Source organism: Maylandia zebra, linkage group LG20 (genome assembly GCF_041146795.1).
Source record: "Maylandia zebra isolate NMK-2024a linkage group LG20, Mzebra_GT3a, whole genome shotgun sequence".
NCBI lineage: Eukaryota > Metazoa > Chordata > Actinopteri > Cichliformes > Cichlidae > Maylandia > Maylandia zebra.
The window spans coordinates 14420281-14440485 of NC_135186.1; the positions used below are offsets into that span (position 1 = coordinate 14420281).

General features: G+C 41.4%; 1 protein-coding gene across 2 annotated transcripts in view; it reads right to left on the bottom strand.

Moving 5' to 3' along the window:
• Positions 1-215: 215 nt before the first annotated feature.
• Positions 216-20205, bottom strand: part of LOC101465899 (SLIT-ROBO Rho GTPase-activating protein 3) — a 39533-nt gene continuing 19543 nt past the window's right edge. Inside the window, exons 4-24 of one of the 2 annotated variants that reach the window (XM_004565452.5) lie at positions 20000-20162; positions 19127-19189; positions 18858-19031; positions 18533-18661; positions 18131-18352; positions 17620-17721; positions 17279-17464; positions 17055-17139; positions 16605-16632; positions 15734-15761; positions 13955-14015; positions 13712-13789; positions 11291-11419; positions 10550-10655; positions 10192-10419; positions 8418-8473; positions 8149-8320; positions 7144-7242; positions 6838-6945; positions 5043-5145; positions 216-3255 (exon numbers count right to left, since the gene is read on the bottom strand). In XM_004565452.5, coding sequence (XP_004565509.1) covers positions 3031-3255; positions 5043-5145; positions 6838-6945; positions 7144-7242; positions 8149-8320; positions 8418-8473; positions 10192-10419; positions 10550-10655; positions 11291-11419; positions 13712-13789; positions 13955-14015; positions 15734-15761; positions 16605-16632; positions 17055-17139; positions 17279-17464; positions 17620-17721; positions 18131-18352; positions 18533-18661; positions 18858-19031; positions 19127-19189; positions 20000-20162 — 2545 coding nt within the window. In that variant the 3' untranslated portion in view covers positions 216-3030. Of the gene's footprint in view, positions 3256-5042; positions 5146-6837; positions 6946-7143; positions 7243-8148; positions 8321-8417; positions 8474-10191; positions 10420-10549; positions 10656-11290; positions 11420-13711; positions 13790-13954; positions 14016-15733; positions 15762-16275; positions 16373-16604; positions 16633-17054; positions 17140-17278; positions 17465-17619; positions 17722-18130; positions 18353-18532; positions 18662-18857; positions 19032-19126; positions 19190-19999; positions 20163-20205 lie in introns of both variants that reach the window. The other variant, XM_004565451.5, reaches the window with a different exon arrangement.

A 20205-nucleotide genomic window follows, 5' to 3' on the forward strand; every position in this document is an offset into this window, starting at 1 on the left:
GTGATGAGTCAGACTGCAAGAGAGACTGTCACACGCAGGAAGTTGGGGTTGCTTATTTTTCCAGAGGCAAAATCTTTGAGTGACTACTGGAGAGCCATGTTCAGAAGCACAGCGCAACCACTTGTACCCCCATCATGCCCGAGTTCAGCTGAACCACGTGTGGCAGTCACACCAGTCAAATGAACAACAATCCCCTTAAATACAACAACAATCTGTTAACCATTCATCACTTTGTCATCTTTATTCATTTTTTTTAACCACATATACAGTTGGACGCAGTAAACTTAGTGACATCATCGAACAGTGATCCAGAACAACAGGGTGTTTTAACCATAGATGCAGAATCAATAAAAGAAGGGAAAACAAAACAACTCTTCTTTCATTTTTCCAATACTGAAACACAAAAAATGTGAGATGATGTATGTAAGATTTTAAAATGCTTTTAGAGTCAAAGGAGCTGTTCACCTCGCTGCAGGAATCCTGAAACACGTTTGAATGGGACCTGTGGGGAAAAAACATGCTTCCTGGTCCTAAAAATAAAGCCAATGCAGAAGTGCCTAAAAACCTGCATTCTCTCTGAAGGCCACCAGATGGCAATAGCTGTTGTTGAAAAAGACTGTAGGGGTCTTTGGGTAAAACTTTACTTTAGTCACTTGTTTTGGGTCATATACAATAATAATAAAAAGTAAAATCTTGGTTATATCATGTCTCAAAAAGGAAGATTAGCAGTGGCATTTTCTGCTCATGCACTGTCTAACGACTTGTCAGGCACAAGATATTGAGCAATGAGCAAGCAGTTTCACTGCTGCTTGTCCTCATTGGAGCCAGTGTCTTGCAACCAAGATGGCGACAACAGAAATGTTCATCATGTGGCTTCAAAACGGGACCTCAGACACCAACAGGTGACATCACAGTAGCTACGTCCATGTTTTATAGTGCCTATGATGATGCCATAAACACAGCAAGGGGGGCCCAAAGTGTGGATGAATGAGACAAGAGTTTCAATTGTGGCACCAAAATGGCGCCATGGTGTTCACAGTTTAAATCAGAGAAAGAGTCGGACACCTCTCTGATATAGGGGCCGTTTTGGCTCTCGAGACAAGGGCACAGTTTCCAGCTGAAGAGTAAGTCGACCTAAGACCTGAGAGAAAACCCTTTCTTATTCCTTCTAAGCCAAACCTGAGTTAGCCTGTCCTTAACTCTGCATAAGCCCTGAGATTTGGCCAACATATCAGGCCACGTCACATATGAAGGGGAATGTGTTTTTCTTCTCTGTGTTTTTTCAACACAACATGCTGTTATGCAAAGACCAAGTATACCAACCTCAATGCTAACAGCGTATCTAGCTAACACACACGGAGTCTCAAAGTGTTCAGTTTTCAATAAATTAATATGAAATAAAAAATCAACAGAATAATAAATGTAAATGTTAAGTTGTAATTTGTGAGATGATTTAGGATATAATCATTATAAAAAGTTGTTTGATCATTTTTTTTTAGCTTGAAAGGAATTTTTCAAAAAATATTCACAAAATATTAAAAAAAACCTTTTTGTTTCATTTTTTTTCTCCAATAACACACTATTTAATGACAGAGGTGTTTTTCCACTACCTTTTTTTAGCAGTATGCTACCATCCTAAAGCAGCTAACAGCTAACCTTGCTAGCTGTTGAGCTAGCAGGGTTAGCTGCTAACCAAACCAAACCAATTCTAAATTAGCTACTGCTGTAACTCCAATAAACTTATTTTATATAAAGCAACAAATATGATGTGCCTAGCATGTTGTTCTCCAAAAAGAGTCAGCTGGAAAAAACAAATGGGTTAGACAGTAAACTTTCGTTAACTGGTGAAGTAGTTAGCTGATGTCATGTTTAAAATCGGCCATTTCCTGTTCCATACAAACCATATTGGATCAGTGTTTTTCCAGGTATACTGCTAATAACTTAAACTTTCTAAATGAGGCCTGTTCACTCAGTTGTAGCTCATATCACTTCGGGATAAATTTCCCAGGACATTCACTCCTGAGAAAATTGACAACATTCCTAAATATTTATCACTTGTAAATATTCCTTTCCACTGTAGAATGATGGACTTCAGACTGTTTGGAATGTGTAAAAAAAACCTTTCCAGACTGATGGACAGCAACAGATGCCTCCCAAGATCATTGCAGATGATACATGGTGACACTTGCTTGTTGATTCAGTTAATCAGGTGGATTTAAATAGCAGCACCTGGACACTATTTCTGTTACTTCATATGAAAGCAGTAAAGGAGTACTTAATTCTTCACACACTTCAATACCTCAATAAAATGTGTTGTATTTTGTATTTCATCTGAGGCTTTATTTACTTAATTTTAAGATCTGCTAAAGATTATTTTTATTATGCAGTGATGTGTCAAACCTTTAGAATTGAAACAGGGAGCACTTTCTTTTTATCATGCCACAATGTTTTGCTGCTAATACTGAACACTTTGGGTTCCATACACATCTGCCTGGGTCACATTTTTATTATAATATGCAGAATTGAAAATTATCAGATCTTTTCAAGTGAATTAAACATGTAGAGTAAAAGATGTGAAGGCACTCCTAGACACAGGCCCCAGATCAGTTTTCTTTTCTCTTTTAAATAAGGAAAAAGGTTTTTGGGTGAACTGATCTCAGACCTGCCACTAGGGGGCAGTTTTAGTCTTCTGTTGTTGATGTACAGTTAGTATCATGGCAACTGTGTTTAAATAGTCAGTCTGGTGAAGTCACATCCCTGATTGAGAACAAAAGCAGACCAGGCCATAAAAAAACAACAACAAAGCAAAAAAAGAGACCAAAACCAGACACACTGGACATACACGGCACAGAGAATAGTGGCACTATGAGATGGCAGAGACTCACTTATTATACACGTGTCCAAAAAAAAATGGGAAAAAACAGAAGAAAAAAAATCAAGATCTTTCCCAAATGCACAATTGGCATCAGCGGGATAATTATCATTGTCAGACAATGAATCAATAATTTCCTGGCTGTCCCCTCCTTAGTCTCAGTCCACCGGTCTGAAAAGGGCCCGTCCCCTGAGACCGAATCCTGCTTTTTTGGCCACAGGGGCAGCCTGAGGAACAGAGGAGGAGGTGGACAATGAAGAGGAGGAAGAGGAGGGTGCAGGGGCTGCAGTGGCCACAGGTGCAGTGATGCCGGACCCCTGCAAGGGAGGCTGGCGAGACAGGAGCTCCTTGAACACCGAGTTCATCTGACGGTTGATCATCTCCTGAGAGAGCGAGAGGAGGAGGAGGAGGAGGGGAGGTGAACATCAAAGTTTTTCTGTTACATACTGCATTATTCTACTGCTGCATCCTGACACTGTTAAAGACTGGAAGGTCCTTTTTTTTCATCACTTTTTTGTGAAGGCTCTAACTTGGAATCTCATAACTGAGCGACTCTGAAGGTGGAGTTTTGTATACAAAGTCAATTTAATCTAGACTTTAACAGAAAGTCCACTGACTGAACAACATAAGTTGCTGGTGGTGTTCTCACTGCAGAATGAATTCACTCTCACATCTAACATCATAGTTACTTACTCAGAATCAAGAAGTGATGTGATCTAAATATCATATAAAGCAGCGGTCCCCAACCCCCGGGCCACGGACCGGTACTGGTCCGTGAGTCGTTTGGTACCAGGCCGCCAGAGTTGTGGCTCGGGTGTAAATTTTAAGGTTTTCGGGGGCTTTTATCGTTAACTCGGTTTCCCGTGTTGAAGTTGTGTGTCTTATTTTGAAAGAAATATTTATGCGTTACCATAGCGACCAGAGAGCTTTAAGGGGCAGAGAGGAGGATGTTATTCTCAATGTTGTTGGTGCATTTCAGGACGCTGCTAATAAAGTTACACAATCACACAGTGAATTTGCGTTTATTATTATATTTACAAAATACCACAGTTTTTGTCTTGATCGTATCATTTTATTTTGTTGTATTTATCACCGACACCTTAAAGGCCCGTCCGTAAAAATATTGTCTGACATTAAACCGGTCTGTGGCGCAAAAAAGGTTGGGGACCGCTGATATAAAGGACCATTTCCAAGAAAATGGATGGTGTCATTCTTTGTTTAGATTATTGGAGTGTTTTATCACATGCGTTACTTGTCCAATTTAACAAGGATGGAAAGAGTATGAGGAAATTGCTCTCAAGAAGTAATGCTACACAACCACACACTTATTATGTGAAAACATGCTTTGATTAAACATTACTGTATGCTGGGAAATAATTATGTGATGATAGTAATGCCTTAGAGCAGTGATTGATCATGCATGGTTTGCAGTGGTGGTAAGTGGTTAGTTAAGTTACTGTGCAGGTTGACAAAAATGCGTCACTTGGAACAAATATGGCAACTGATTGTTTAAATGAATTTTTTTAAAGCAATCTGAACTAATAAATGAAATGAACTAATAAAAACAGCCGTGATGAAGACCTCAGAGTTTCAGTGGGCTCCAGAGGATTTTCAGATTTTTCTATCTAGAGCCCTTCTCTGTAAAATAAAAAGTACTTCCCCTCTCTAATCATCAGTTCTGAATATATATAACCGCCTTTCTCACAGTTGCATTAGTGGTGTTAACCAGAAAGAAGAGCAAAAAAACCCCCAAAGCCCACCACGGCTGCTTTTAATAGTCTTTATGTAGTAATACCAACCTTCATAAATTGCACCAACATCTACTTTTAGACTATGTGAGTGCATAATAAACCCCCAGTAAAGCAAGCTAGGACAGAGATGCAACTCTAAAACTAACATTTTAAAGCAAAAATAGACCTGCAGCTGTGAGCCACAATGCAAAAGTCTCTAATATAAATCTAACGTCAACGAGCAAAACTAGCAAGCTAACACTCGTCAGATGAAACATCGTAAAAAAACACCACCAGCAAAGTTACTGCTTCATATTGTGCATACATTTGAACTTCTGGATGTTTTTTATAAAAAGTCATACCCACATTTTAGAATTTTTCGTAATGTAATGCTTTTGTTTTGGTTGTTAACAAAGGGTTGAATATGTTACACCGCTAACCTTATCAATTGGTGTTCTTTCTGCCTGAATGAATGGAGGTCTGTCAGGGGGTCTGAAGTTTCCCTGTCTCAGAGTGTCCAACGTGTGCCTTCGCTCCTGAGACCTGAAAGAAAAAAACATAAACAGCTTAACAGAGATGTTGAAAGACACGGGCAGATGCCACCTCTGATCTGAACCTTACTTTAATGTGTTGGAAAAGTTTCTCTCCATCTTCTCACGCTATAAAGACTAAAGTTTTGGGCTTTGCCTCATTTATTCCACAGCTGAATTGTGCAATTGTGGAAAGCAGTGTTCTGACCTGCTATGTTACTTTCTATGCTGTAGCTCTGCTTTTCCACAATCTGATTCCGAAATCCACAAATTCCTCATCCTCAGCAGCAGAAAGTGCTGCTCCCGCCTAAACCTGTAAGCAGCTGCAGCTCTTCTCAGAAATACTGTGGAGATGAGCCAAATCGACAAATTTCTGCATCAGTGTGTCGGGCTACTGATACAAAGACACAAGGACACCGGCACCATGAAGTAAAACTAAAAAATACAAGAGTAGTGACTAGCAGTTTAACCCAGAATAGTGCACTGTTATTAAGAGTTCTGAAACATTAAAAAAACAAAACAGACAGCCGCTCTACTCTTAAGATTAGGCTTAATTTCCTTTTTGACAAAGCTTATAGTTAGGGCTGGATCAGGTGACCCTGAACCCTCCCTTAGTTATGTTGCAATAGGTCTAGACTGCTGGGGGCTTCCCATGATGGACCGAGTGTTTCATCTCCATTCACCTTTTTTTACTCTGTGTTTATACACCAGTCTGCATTTAATTATTATTATTTTTTATTATTAATCACCCACAGCTTGTCTTTTATTCCTCCCCCAACTCCCCCACCCCCAACTGGTCAAGGAAGATGGCTGCCCCTCCCTGAGCCTGGTTCTGCTGGAGGTTTCTTCCTGTTAAAAGTGAGTGCTCAATCCTAGCATTCGTTTCAATGTCTCACCATGGGATGCTCCTCCCTGCGTATTTCTCAAAAGCAACAGTCTCATTCCACCAATCCTGATTGGCTGGTGATTGCCACAACCACTTCGGGAAAAATCACCCACCCTTAAATAGTTTACACTTTTACATAGACGTCATTGTAGGGTCCTTACGGTACTAAGAGCCTTGAGTTATGATTGGGTGCTATATAATAAACAATTGAATTGAAGCGAATTATTGTGTAGGCTGTCAGATTGCTGTTTAACTCAGCTGTCAATGCCAGTTGAGAAGCGTGCACCTTTACTCTGGAAGAAGCTGTAAAACTTTGGGAAAGTTAATGAGAATGCATCAGTTTGTTTCAAGTTCTGTGTAGACTTATGATACAGTTTTTTGTAATACATAACCTAAAAAAATTACTGAATGTACCTGACTGTAAGTGGAAAAAAATGAGATATTACAGTGGATGTAATATGCCTTCAGTTTGCAAATGACCAGATGTATGCAAATAAAGACTGTGTACTACTATGTAAATGGTAATGTTGCACATTGTTTATATAGACAGATGCACACGTATATAGATAATGACAGTTTTATTTTCTCCCACTGTAACTCTCAGTAAGCAGTCCAAACAGAGGGTGATGTGGTGCTGTACAAAAAATGTAATGCAAAACCTTCGTGGCTCTCACGTGTACATTACTTCCCCTCATGCAGTTTTTTCCTGAACAGAGTTTATCCACAGTCTCAACTGGCTGCAAACCTAATTTATATCAATCTGAGTAACGCTGCACATGCATGAGGCCTGCAGTGCGTCAAGATAGGTGCGAGTCTTACACTGGCAGGTGTCGTGTGGCGGGGGAGGTTGGTGGCTTTCGACTAGGGCTCCCCTCACTTCCTCTCTGCCGTCCTGGCAACGAAGCGCTATCGCTGTTCACCCGCATCCTGTGAAGACACACACAGAAACTTCTGAACTTTCAAGTCTATTTACGCACACGAGCTTATATGCTTCTTTGTACAAAAATGTGGAGCTGGGTAGACGTATGAGTTTGTGTACTTAGATGTTTATGGCTATTACATGTTTTTAATAAACCGCAGTGTGCATTTGAGTGTGTTTGTTCGTCTGTGTATGCTTCTGTGTACCGGGTTGTGTTCTCTGTCTGTGGATCTTCTGCTGTCAGGTTTCCAGTGCTGCCTCCTCCTCCACCTCCTCCTCCTTCTTCTCTTTTCCCTCGATCTGACCTAAGGGAGGAGAAGGAGAGAGATATATATTTCACGAGAGAAAGCACAAGCAGTACAGTTTTAAATATGGGATGAAGACTGAGCAACAAACGTTTTGTAGGAGGGACCAGCAGCAGAGGTGAACTTATGTGTGACAAGAACAAAATAACTTCAAAATAAAGCAACAGCTCCTCAAAAAAGAAAATGACCTTTGAGAAACTTGTGATGTCCTGGTGGTGCTTAGTCTGCACTGATATTTAATCACCCTCCTGGGAATGTTTGAGGCCACAGTTTTTAACTTTGATAAATGTTGGATATCATAGCACTGTTATCTCTTCATATCTGTATTAGAGATAACTGGGGATTGGTATAAGGCGCTATGAATTAGATATGCAGTTCAGACACCTACACACAAGCAGAGAATATGAATTGATGCTGAAATACTTTCTCTCTCCACTTGTGGGTTTTAAATTCTACCAGTTTATCTGATTTAATGGCATCCAATCAGCATACACACACACACAGACGCTGTTTTTCTTTCATTTTGTCACTTCCTGTCACTTTAACTGGTAAAGAATATTAGTGGGCCCATTTGTAATGGAGAGGTCCAGTTCAGTGAATCGAATTACCCAAGGTGCCCGTGTCGGCACTTGTCGTTCAAAGCAGCCACACTCCTAACTTTAAACCTTAACAGTATCCAAACGTATGAGTTATTAAAGAAAATCTATCCAGTCATACTGCAGGCTGCCGTGGCGCTCACTCAGGGAAACCGATTTGCCTTAATTTCACTTTGAATTGTGGCACTGAATAAACTGACCTGAATAGCAGACAAAAACAGTAAATTCTGTATGAAATGATAATGATGCCTTAAGGGTGTCATGAAATTTCATTTTGGCAGTGGTTATGTGACATAGAAATGTCACTCACCCTTCCAGCACACTGATGTACTTGTGAGGGATGAGGCCCTTAACCCCTCCCACCTCTCCTCGCCACCAATCAGAAGAGGCCTTGCTGTGAAGGATGAGAGGCTCTCCCTGCTTGAAGGAAAGCTCCGCCGGGGATCTCGCCACGTAGTCAAACATAGCCACCGCCTCCCATTCTGTACACACCAGCAGACACACAAAGCAAGGTTATAATGTACCTTTGTGGTGTAACAGTACAATAATGTGACAGGGTTGGTGCTTATGCGTACTGACCATCCTCACTGGGCAGATGCTCGGTCTCACCATCTCCCTCTTCTGTGATTGGTTCACTGCAGAAAAGCAGAAAACCAAAGTCATGCTCGGTTCCTCTTCTCTTCCGCTAACTGTCACACCACAGCCTCTCTTTATGCAAGACTTCATACTGCTGTGAGATTTCCCAAATGACCCTAAAACCTCAGGCTTGGTCTAATGTCATACTGAATGATTTTTAATAAAAAGATCATGAAGGAAACAGACTGACTTTGGGTTGTAGGGGGTTAGCCTGGAGGCTAGTGTTCCATTTTAGCGAGCAATCGGCTTAATAGCATTAAGCGTTATGTTTTTACACAAAGCATTATGAGCTACACAGAAGTGCCTTTGGCGTGGCATGAAATTCTGTTTCAAGAGGATGAACCATGAAAAGGGGGCTGAGGGGTGAAGATGCTTTATGTACTTGGAACCATCTCAGCCTGAGTCTTAAAAGTTTGACATGAACAACAAATCTCTGGAGCAAAAAGGCTGCTGCCCAATTATTTACTGATGACAGTAAATACTTCAACAAATATCTTTTCAGACTGAGCGTGATAGGCACTTTTATGTATTTACTTAATTTACTGCTCAAAAAAGCCCAAAGGTACACTTTTTAATCTGAGTACAGGATCAAACATCAGCCGAATTTCTGGGATATTGATCCTCTCAGTTTTGTAGCAGAGGGGGTATTAATCAGTTTCAGTTGCTTTGGTGGTAATGCACTAGAGGGGCAACAATGGGACAACCCCTAAAACAGAAATGCTTTTACAGCTGGAGGCCTCTGACATTTTTTCCCCTCCTCGTATTTTTACTTTTTCTCACTAGTTTTGCATTAGTTTAGTGTCACTACTGGCAGCATGAGGCAATACCTGGACCCTACAGAGGTTCCACAGGTAGTCCAACTCCTCAAGATGGCACATCAATACGTGTCATTGCTAGAAGGTTTGCTGTGTCTCCTCGCAGTCTTAAGAGCATGGAGGAGACTCCGGGAGAGGCATTTACTCTAGGAGAGCTGGACAGGGATGTAGAACGTCCTTAACTCATCAGCAGGACAGATATCTTCTCCTTTGTGCAAGGAGGAGCAGGCTGAGCACTGCCAGAGCTTAAAAATGACCTCCAGCAGGACACTGGTGTGAATGTCTCTGACCAACAATGTGAAACAGAATTCATGTGGTGGCCTGAGGACCCCACCTGACCTAATGGAACACCTCGGGGAAATTATGTTTCCGTCCATTGATGCTTCCAGGTTGCACCTCAGCCTATCCAGGAGCTCAGCGATGGTCCAGTTGTGGGAGGAGATCCCCAGGACACTATCCACCATCTTATTTATAGTGATGCATGTATACGAGCAGGTGGGGGCATACAAATTGAGTACCATTTTGAGTTGCTACAATTAAATTTCTGCAAAATGAACTAGCCTGCTGCAGAACTTTTACACTTTGATTTTCAGGGTGTCTTTGAAATCAGTCCTCTGTAGTTCGATGTAAACAAAGAGCCCCACCCACCTGCATTTCAAACCATCGGTTTGTGAGGGGCAGCCAATGCAATGAACGTTGGCTTAAACAAAGGGTTAACAAAGGGACTAGACAACATTATTTTCATGACTAGCAGGTCGCAACTCGCTGCTTCTGATGTCAAACTGAAAAAGTTGTTTTCTTACTTTGCGTTGTGTTCACTGAAATTGCTGTCTGTTAAGAACTTAGAGTTGTTGTCTTTTTGCAGCAAAAACAACATTTTTATCAATGAGTACTCCTCTCACCAGTACTCCTGCTCCAGAGTCATGTGCTTCTCGTAAACAGGGCCCGGCAGCTCCGATTGGCTGGGGAAGATGCTGTCATGCTGAAGGATCATGGTCTTGACAAGGTCGTTAACCTGTGGCTGCCTAGCAACAGCGTCATCAGAATCCATCCCCCTCAGCAGGCTTGGACCAAAGCAAACAGCCAGGTTGTAGGGCTGCATCATGTTCTCGTCGCTGTACTGAGACACACTGAGAAAAAAAGAGAAACACAAACACGCACATGGTGACTTTCTATTTCTGGCACGAGTGTGCAGTTTTATGAGGATGGCACATATCTGATATGTGAAAATATCCCACACTGGGTTTTGGTGCAACTTACTGGTTGAGGAAAGCAAAAAGGTAACGCATCACGATGAGGAGAGGCCTCGGGAAGGTCGAGACAATCATTTTAATCTGGACGGCTTTGTCCACCTCCTCCTCGATTTCTGATGACAGGAAGAAAACAAAATGACCTGATGAACTAAAACTTTTAGTTGTTGCATTTAAGTTTTTCCAAGCCTGCATTGACCAAAATTCACCCAAAATCCTTCCTTAAAGAAAGAGGCGAGGAGGATGGATTGATTATGCTATGCCACTAATGGAAAATCTACAAATTTAAGGGGAGTAAACAACCCCCAGGCAGGTTTGCTGCACTGGTTAGCTGTGCAAATTGTGACTCAGAGCATCTGTCCTGGAAAAATAAAAAAACTGAATTGGGAAGAGACCTACAGAAATAACAGGGAGATAGTGGAAGGGATAAACACACAGCAAACTATGCGCTGCAAGAACCAGCTGTATAAGTTGCATCTTCTTGCATCAACGCTGCATTGTTTTTGCTGCTTTGTGTTTGAGCATCAGTGAAGTTATATCAAGATAAACAGGATCACAGGCAAAAAATGGTTCACTGCACAGTACGCGACGAGCTGAGTCAGCTTAACCAAGGTTGAGAAAGTATCTAGGAACTACAATGTTCCAGAAATACTCGAGTAACTGAAAGCAGACATGAAAAAGCCCAAGTGAAACCAGTACACAATCTGAAAACAGACACACACACATAGAGAAGTTACATAAGGGGTCTTACGGACACACTCCAGCAGCTGAGTGTAGCTGTCGTAGGGGAAGAGAGGAGGCTCGAGGCCTCTGAAGTACAGCTTCAGCACACCGGCCACAGAGTCCAGGTCACACTCACTATCTGACAGAGGATCCTCTCCTACACAGAGGTTAAACACACGTGAGATGACTGAATCGGAGTAGCAGAGGACACAGGCATGAGCTTTTTCCTTCACTCTATGAAGCCTTTTAGCTCTATGTTGTTGTCTCAGATCTCACAGTGTAAACTGCATGCTACCAGCTCAGCGCTGAAAAGACAAAGTTAGCGAATAGATGATGAAAGTCACTGGCAAAAAGGATTCATGCCAGTTAGAATTTGCAAAACTGTAAAGGTAAGATGTATTTGCAATCTAACTTAGACCAGGTTACAGGTTAATACTCGCTTGCTGACTCAATCATGAAGAGCTGCTGACAACACGGACAAGTGGGTGATCCTATTATACTCGTTTAGTTCCACTTGAGTAAACTGAAAGGATTTGTTTCACTCACACACATTAAAAATCTCTCTCTCTCTCTCTCTCTCAAAAAAGCGACATCCACATGAGGAGAAAATGATGAACTGCTTTGGTATTAAAAACTGCAACACAGAAGAAAAGAAAAGTGAAGAAAGTGCTATGTTTGGCGCTCTCCAAGCAGATCCAAGCCCTTGCAGAATCATGAGGAGGACACTGTAACGTTGGTGTCAGCCTCTTGGAACATGGTCTGCTTTTCAGGGCTGTAACTAAAGAACATTTGAGCCAAAACGTTGTGTACTAGTTCTTGTTTATGAATACAAAGAGCTATTAAGAAGCTAAAACTGTCAGCCGGTAGTTTGAGGTTGATTTGGGAAAAACGTTTAGTCTTCTGCACTTCACATGACCTTTTTACAAGCTCGCAAACAAAGCCACTGGCTGTCAGTACCAACCGAACTAGAAGCGGACCAGAAACCAGAAAGCTTTTAGAACCAAAAGTCACGTCCCCTACCTACAGATATCTGTGTGGTCATATGCAGATATCTATTTATAGACGTATTATATTTGTAATTTCTCCCAGACCTATTTTATGTGTGCTGTTGTGGGGTGTTTCTTAAAACTCATTGTGGCCAATGGTTAGCGGGAAGTTAATAATTTTTACATTATCTTTTTCATCAAAAAAACAAAAAACCATGTCAGACCTAAACTAGGGTTCAGAGATATCCTGAGGCACATGCAATTTGACATCTGAGCATCCAGAGCAGATGGGCAAGCAGGCCGCAGACAAACTTGCTGGGGTATTTGGACAATGTTGTGTGTGTGGATAAGGTTAGTGGTTTTAGAGACAGGTGCAGTTTCAGGCAGTGCATCCTGTCTAAAACAGCCACATATGGCATAATGATTTGGTGGAACATTGATGCCAAAAAAATAACTGAAAACTGATTACTGACACGGCCCAGAATGTAGCATGCATCTAGCCCTATGGTGATTGGTAGATGGATGGATGGTTGAAAAACTATAATTAATCACATTAAACCATTTTAGGATGGTATGTTGGTGTGGTAGTTAGCATCACTGCCTCACAGCAACAACAAAAAAGTGTCATGGTTCTGGAAGAAACAGGACCCAAATACAGGACTCACTGGCAAACTAGGTAAACAAAAAAAATGTTTTTAATTACACAGCAGAAACTACTTAAGGTTATGAGAAAAGGAAAACAACTACCTAATGGGAACAAAGAACACAAAAATCTAAACAATAAACACCTGAAACTATGAAACCACAGAGATTGGTGAATAAAAGGAAATCAAACGTTGAGGAACAATAAATCTCTAGTACAAATGGAAACTGGAACTAAAGAGATTCTAAAGACATCAAACTCATTTTGTGAGTAATAAAAAACCCAACTGATTGTACAAAACTAAAAATGTTCAAAATTCCAAGCTCAAAAATCCCAGGACTATGACAGGAAGTTTCCTGGGTTTGAATCCACGGGCCACCCCAACAATGATCCTGAATTGGATAAGTGGAAGAAGATAGATGGCTGGGAAACAGTGCAAGCTTGATAAAGACAAATGTAGTATTCCTGTGTAAATAAATGGCCATGAATGATCCAGCTCACTCATTCGAGTTGCTAAAATTTACTTGGTCGATTGAGGTCAACCCTCAGTTATGCTAGACTTACATTCACTGGCTCTGGCTTCATTGCAAACGCAGTTTTTGTAAACCACTAGTTTGTGCTAATGGAACAACTATAGTGTTCTGCAGTTTTAATTGTGTAAACTTTAACTGACATATTTATTGCAATGTAAATAAACAACTTCCCTTCTTTGATTTAGTTTTCTCCATCTGAGGAAAAAGTTCTGCTATCTCAGCACATGTACAAAAAACAAACAAACAAAAAAAAAAAAAACGAAAGAAAAAACGAGGAAAGCACTTACCTCTTTCAAATGCATCTCTGAGGAGGTTCACCTCCCTCTGTGAGCCTGGAACTCTGAAAATTCCTTCATGGTGGAGGCCTGCGATACACACAAACACATATTCACACCATATGACGCGTTCATAGATGCCTGATATGCACAAGTGCACAAAAAAAAAATACAAAACAGGTCCTTCCACCTACTCATTTTCACTGTCCAAAGCTCTCACAGCATGACTTACTGATATGACAAAAACTGACTCACCATGAAGGTTTATGAAGCGAATGCAGCTTTCAACCACCACAGGAATCTGCTGTCCAGAGCTCTGCAGAAAAAAGACGGTTAGAAGAAGAGAGATGAGACGAGAATGCGGTGCTGAAGACAGAAACAGAGTGCAGAGGGAGATGCAAAGAGAGGGGGAGGAAAAAAAGGATGAAAGAAAGGAAGACCAATAACAGGGAAGGGAAATATGCAAGACAGAAAGATGCAATGCAAGAAACTAAAGATGACTGAAAAGTACAAGTTTCATCAATTGAGGTTCTTTTAAGGGCACTTGGCTACAAGTAACTAAAAACTATACAACCACCGTTGTCCATTATGTAAAGCTAAAACAAAGACTTTATAAAAGCAAGTCGACACTTAAAGAGTCCTGAATAGAAATCTATGGGACACTTCTGTAATGTAATGATGATCCTTTTTGTATTACTGCAAGATTCAGATGGGATATGCAGCCTTAATGAAACTTTGCACATGCACAGGAAAAGTTTAGCTAACCTTTAAAGCATTTTCTAAACAGATTCGACTGTCGATTCTACACATGATGTTTTTAAGACCAAGCGATAATTAAAGGGTTATGGCTCTTTTCTCATTCATTCAAATAGGGGCATCAAAAATAACTGCCCACATAACTGCACAGGGCATTACCAGTCACAAGACTTACTTCTAGAAAGACTTTGGCTAAAGCTAGTAGCTTAGCACAGTGGAAACAAGAGCTAGCATGCAGACTGACAGTGTCCTATGTTAGTTTAAGGCACACAAAAAAAGAAACATCTAAAAAATATTTTAGAAAAAACTACTTTTTCAACAAAACTCAGCTAACTCTTCTTCTCTGCATCCAGTTTATGCGCTATGCTAGGCTAACCGACAGCTGATATTTTCAACGATTAAAGTGCTACAGTAAATTAGGGCTGTGACACTGATAATGACTGTCAATTTGATAGTTCACCAGTAAAGGTGATTTTTAGGCAATTTCCTCACTGATGCATAAAATTAATATCATTATTATTAGGTTCATAATAAACTCAACCTTCCAGTCTCATGATTGTGCACAGAAGTTCATGCCTGAACTTTTGTGTGCATTGAAATGACTGAGCTATCATCATCATCAAATGAGAGAAAATGGGAAATATTTTTGACTCTTTAGTTGTTAAATTGGAGCTTAACGTGACTGTGCATTTGCAGCTGCACCAGTTTTTCTTGTCTGCTCTTTTTTGTCTACTGGGCATTTTAGTCGGTGAAAAACTCTACTCCAATGTGTGTGGAAGGTGAATGATGAAGACAATGAAGAGATGAGATATTGTACACAGAAAAAAAAAATCTGTATTATATAGTACAACTATAGGTGTAATGTAAATAAATAAAAACCCAGCAACTTCTATGACTTTCAGCTGTTGTACTGTATGTAAACATGCAAATGGTTAGATTAAGAGTATTTCACCAGTTTTTCAGGGCCTCAGTAGATTAAACATTTACGGTGCGTGTTGCTGAGGCCAGGCTGCCAGTGTCAATTCTATTTCTATAGCACATTCTATCGTAAAAGGTTGAGCAAAGTGCTTTACAAGTTGGCTAATGAACATGAGAGACCCAGACTGAAGGGGGAATACTGCATACACATTTCATAAAAAGAGCTTTACACCTGCTGCTAAAACTTCCCTGAAAAAAGCTGCACTGGACACGACTTAGACATGGTGACTGCTTTTTTGTGGTAAACAGTCCCAAGTCTGCATGCACTGCATAAGCAGTCACACAGACGGTGCTGAGTACCTGTGTCCGAGACATTCGCCTTCTTCTTCTGCACCAAGCCAAACACAGCAGAGCGGGGACACAGGAAAAGCAGATTAGAAGAGAAGGGAGAGGGGACAATAAGGGGAATAAAGATTTAGAGGCAGTGGGAAGAGGCACACATAAGCATACGCGCACGCACACATACGCTCATGTACACACACACTGAATAGAGGAGTCGAGAGGAGGCAGCAAAGAGGCCAGTGCATTTTAATCCTTTCACAAGAGAGAGAGGAGGAGATAAAAGGGGGAATGGATTGAAAGGAGAGAAAGCCAGCAGTAAGCCATAAGCATGACCATACACACGAAGGCAGCAGTAACTACACTGGAGGGGGCAAGGGGGGTGGAGGGCTGTCATTGTGCGCATGTGCTGCAAGAACCCTCAACAATCCCCAATTCTTCTGCATCAATGTGGCAGGTTTTCATTTGGAAGGTTTGAACAGCAGCGCAGCAAACAATACAAGACAAGTAAAAACAAATGAAGAGCGGATTTGGTTTTCTGTGTGAATGAATGTGAGTGTTACCTCTATGTAGGACAGTATGTCTGTATTGAAGAGTGTGTGGCAGAATTGGGAAACAGGTCTGGACTTCCGAACGCGCACTGACCGAGCACATTGCATTCTGGGAAATATAATAGATAAAATGCATGATCCCATAGTGACAGTCAAGATGTAGTATTGTTGATAACTGCAAAGTCAGGTGTCCGCCCCTCTAGAAATAGATTCGTATACATCATGGAAAAAGCAATTTTGGTTTAAATTTAGCCCATCACTGTCCTCTCTCCATGTCCTCTGTACTCTCTCCATTTCAGTCACACTGATTTATTCTCAGCTCTTATATACAGTCTGTTTACCTGGAAGGGTCGCTGTCAACGGCTTCAGCTGGAAGACAGAAACAGAAAATATGTGAAAGAGTGACATCATGGCTATGTCCATCTTTTGTATACAGTCTATAACTTTGGAGAGCGTGAGGACATCTCTCGTAACATATGTATATGTGTGTGTATGACAGAGTTCAGTGCAATGCACAGTATCAGAATCTGAGACTACCACTGATGCAGTCTTATTATACTTGGCCTGTTGTAGCTGCTCTAAATGTTACTGTGGAGCATGTACAGTCATGCTTTCTTTCTGTTTTATTTTTAACAGGTTTTTTCATATGAGTGACAAAACCTGCAAGATGCTCATTAAGCCAAGAGGCAGTTTGTGGCCATGTTGGAATTTGGTTAATGTATGTGGATATTTTGCAGACATAATCAAAGGCAACACTGGAACAAACTGCATTAAATCCATCCTCCTTGTACCTTTCTGTATGGCATCTTGTAGGATATCATGTTTGGCTTGAAGTTTGGAGGCCAGAGAGCTGCTGGTAAGGAACTCTTTCACTTTCTAAGATGAAAAAAAGAAAGAAATAGTGAATAAATCAAAAACAGTTGATCATTTTTATCTGTGTTTGGAAAAAAAAGCCACTGCTCATTTAAACTGCTATCAGGAAACTCCTGTCAGTCATGTCAATTCATTAACTCACTGTGAAGTAGTAGGTCTCTGTCTCCTGTTGATTGGCTCGACGCTTGGCAAGGGTAAGTTTTGGAAGGGTGCCTCCACCGGGCGGCTCGTGTGATAGGTTGCTGGGCACATCGGGGGAGGGGTTACAGTCGCTGTCGCACATAGTGTCCAGAAGGGCTGCGAGTGTGGCTTTAAGCGTTTTACTGATCTGAGAAAGGCAAAAAAAAGGCGATTTGTGGGTTTAGCTGCTCCGAGTTCAAGGTTTAAGGCTCATGTTGCAAAGCTCCACCCTGGCTAACGCAGTGTCAGACAGACTAGGGCAGACAGACCATTAAGGAAACAGGCAGAAAACAAATAGCTGACCTCCTCTGTTTCCAAGGTAACGGCAGCAAGTCGAGACTGAAGTTGCTGGAACCTGGTCTCCAACTCGTACCTCACCTGGCTCTCCGCACTGACCTCGCACACCTGAAATGCACAAGAGATATAAAACTAATGTCAAATAAGGTATAGTAAAAGAAAAGTGGTGCTGATCTCAGCAAACATTCAGGTATATTTTGACCAGTGAAATCACACAGCACTAGGAAATGAAAACTTGTAACTTGTATTGTTTTTAAGATGTTAGGGGAGCATTTTAGCCTTTATTTCATGGGACTGCTCAGAGAGAGTAGAAAGAGAGAGAGGCGAATGAAATAAAGGAAATGGTAGAACCCTGTGTATAGGTCTGTTATTAACACATAGGTCACCTATAATAAATGAACCTTACCTTATCTTAAATGGATGTGGCTGTTCTTGCATTTATACTTAGACTTTCACACATTTTATTGAACACTTTGAGCTGGGTCATACAGCTCTACCAGAGGTACGGTAGCTTCACCTGGTCTCCTTCATGTGGGTGGTAGTTGAATCTGAAAGGAAGGCAGAAGGCGGCGTCATGTTGCTGCAGCAATGCATCTCTGTCTCCGCTCTGGTCCAGCGATGTCACCGCAGTCTCCAACTGCTTAAGCCCCGTCTCCTCAGTCTTTTGGATGCGCCACCTGCTGGCCAGGTAGCATTTCATCACTCTCTCCACAGACAGATGGAAACCAAGGTCACAGCACTGGCAGGAGAGAGGGAGAAGAAATGAAGGGTGTAAGAAAAGCGTGAGAAAATGTGGATGAATGTGCATTCAAACTATTGTTTTTCTTCTCCCTGTGACAACTTTCATTTATTATTCTGCTGAGGTGTGTCATAAATGCATGAACATACAATCACCCAACACAAAGTGCATGTTTCTTACGTCGATGAGGGTGCTGACATCCTGCAGGTAGTACTTGTTCATGGCAGCATTTGCTCCTGCTAGATTCAGCAGGTAGTCATTACGAGCCTTGGTACACTTCAGCTGGGTCTCCTGCACTCTGCCATGCCTCTGCGTGTGCATACACAAACATAAAAAGTAAGAAAGAGAATTAGCACGAATAACAACTTGAAACCACATCTAGTGATAAATATCCGGATGTACAGTACTCAAGTATCTGGCACTTGAATACAGGAAGTGGTTTGCTTTGTGAGAAACATATTAAGACTGCTGTTGTTCTTTATCGTTCACAGAAATACAGGCTCACCTTCTCCATCAGTCTTTCCATCTTCTTAACAGAGCTTCGCCTTTGCCCTCCCAGCTGTCCGGGGCCCAGTTCGGCTGACTTGCCGGTGTGTCTCTCCTCCAACCGCTCGGCTTCCTTCAGTTTCCCCTCAGCTATTAGGCAGTCGGTGTGGTACTGGTTATATGTCTTCAGAGCCTTCATCAATAGCACAAACCCATGTCAACATGCTAGTCTCAGTGACTGTAGTATTTTGTCTTGTTACACTCAGGACGGCTGTATAATGTGCTCACCGTCTGCAGTTCAGTGGTAACCTTCAGCAGCTCATCTTGCATCTGGATTCCAACTTCTTTGCTCTGAAATAAAGACAAAATATATAAAAATGGCTTCCTGTTGCCCACCAATGCAATATGCCCTTTACACTTTAAAGGCCTGTTACACTAAGTCTCCTAGTACAGGTAAGAGTACTAGAAATAGTACTAGCAGCTAAACGCTAGAATTAGGGTACCATTAGGAGTGAAAAGGGTGAAAAACATGGAACCTTTAAATTTGAGTCTGTGGGAATTTAGGACCTTCAGAGCTTGACAGCATTAAAACCTGGAGGTTTATTAAATATGATTTAGTTATTCTGTCTTGGTAAAATTATCTCTTCACTTCATATTGTTTCCATAGTATTACTTTGATCTGTAGCAGTAATTCATTTAATACAGTGCTGAAAGTGATATTAGAAAAACTAAAAGAGTTCCTCTGCTTGATGTCGGGCCAGACAAAACCTCTTAGCTCCTCTGACATGTCTGTAGTGGCTTAATTAAGATTCTGCTCACATTTCAACCACAAGAAGGTACGGAGAGCATGTCTGACATCCAGTAATTTGAACAAGATGAGTCTGTGTAATGTTTTTTTAAGTGAATGAGGCCCAGCGTTACCAAGACAAATTAGGATCTATATTAAAGCCGTCACTGTATTTGGTATTTGTCAAAGCTGCAAGTTCATATCTGGGAGCCTGCTCAGTTTTAAAGGAGTCATTTTAGAGTAAAGTAAAAGAAGTAAAATCATCTTTTTATTTGAAAAAAATAAATGATTGGCTTGTTTTGGAGTAGAAGGACTCTCCCTCTACCTTTTGCTGCTTTTCATACATGTGACCTTACACTATAACATCCTCTCACCCGTTTGTGCAGGCGATGTGTGTCCTCTGTACCATGTGCCAGCCTTTGTGTGAGCGTGTTGCAGCAGGTGTCACCCAGTGCTGCATGTTCCCGGCTCTCCAGACGGGTCTGAGTCAGCAGAACAGACCAGACCTGACACACGGACTGACCCCACTGCTCCTTCCTGTACAGTAACAGAGATGCGCACCGAGATTATGGCACGATCA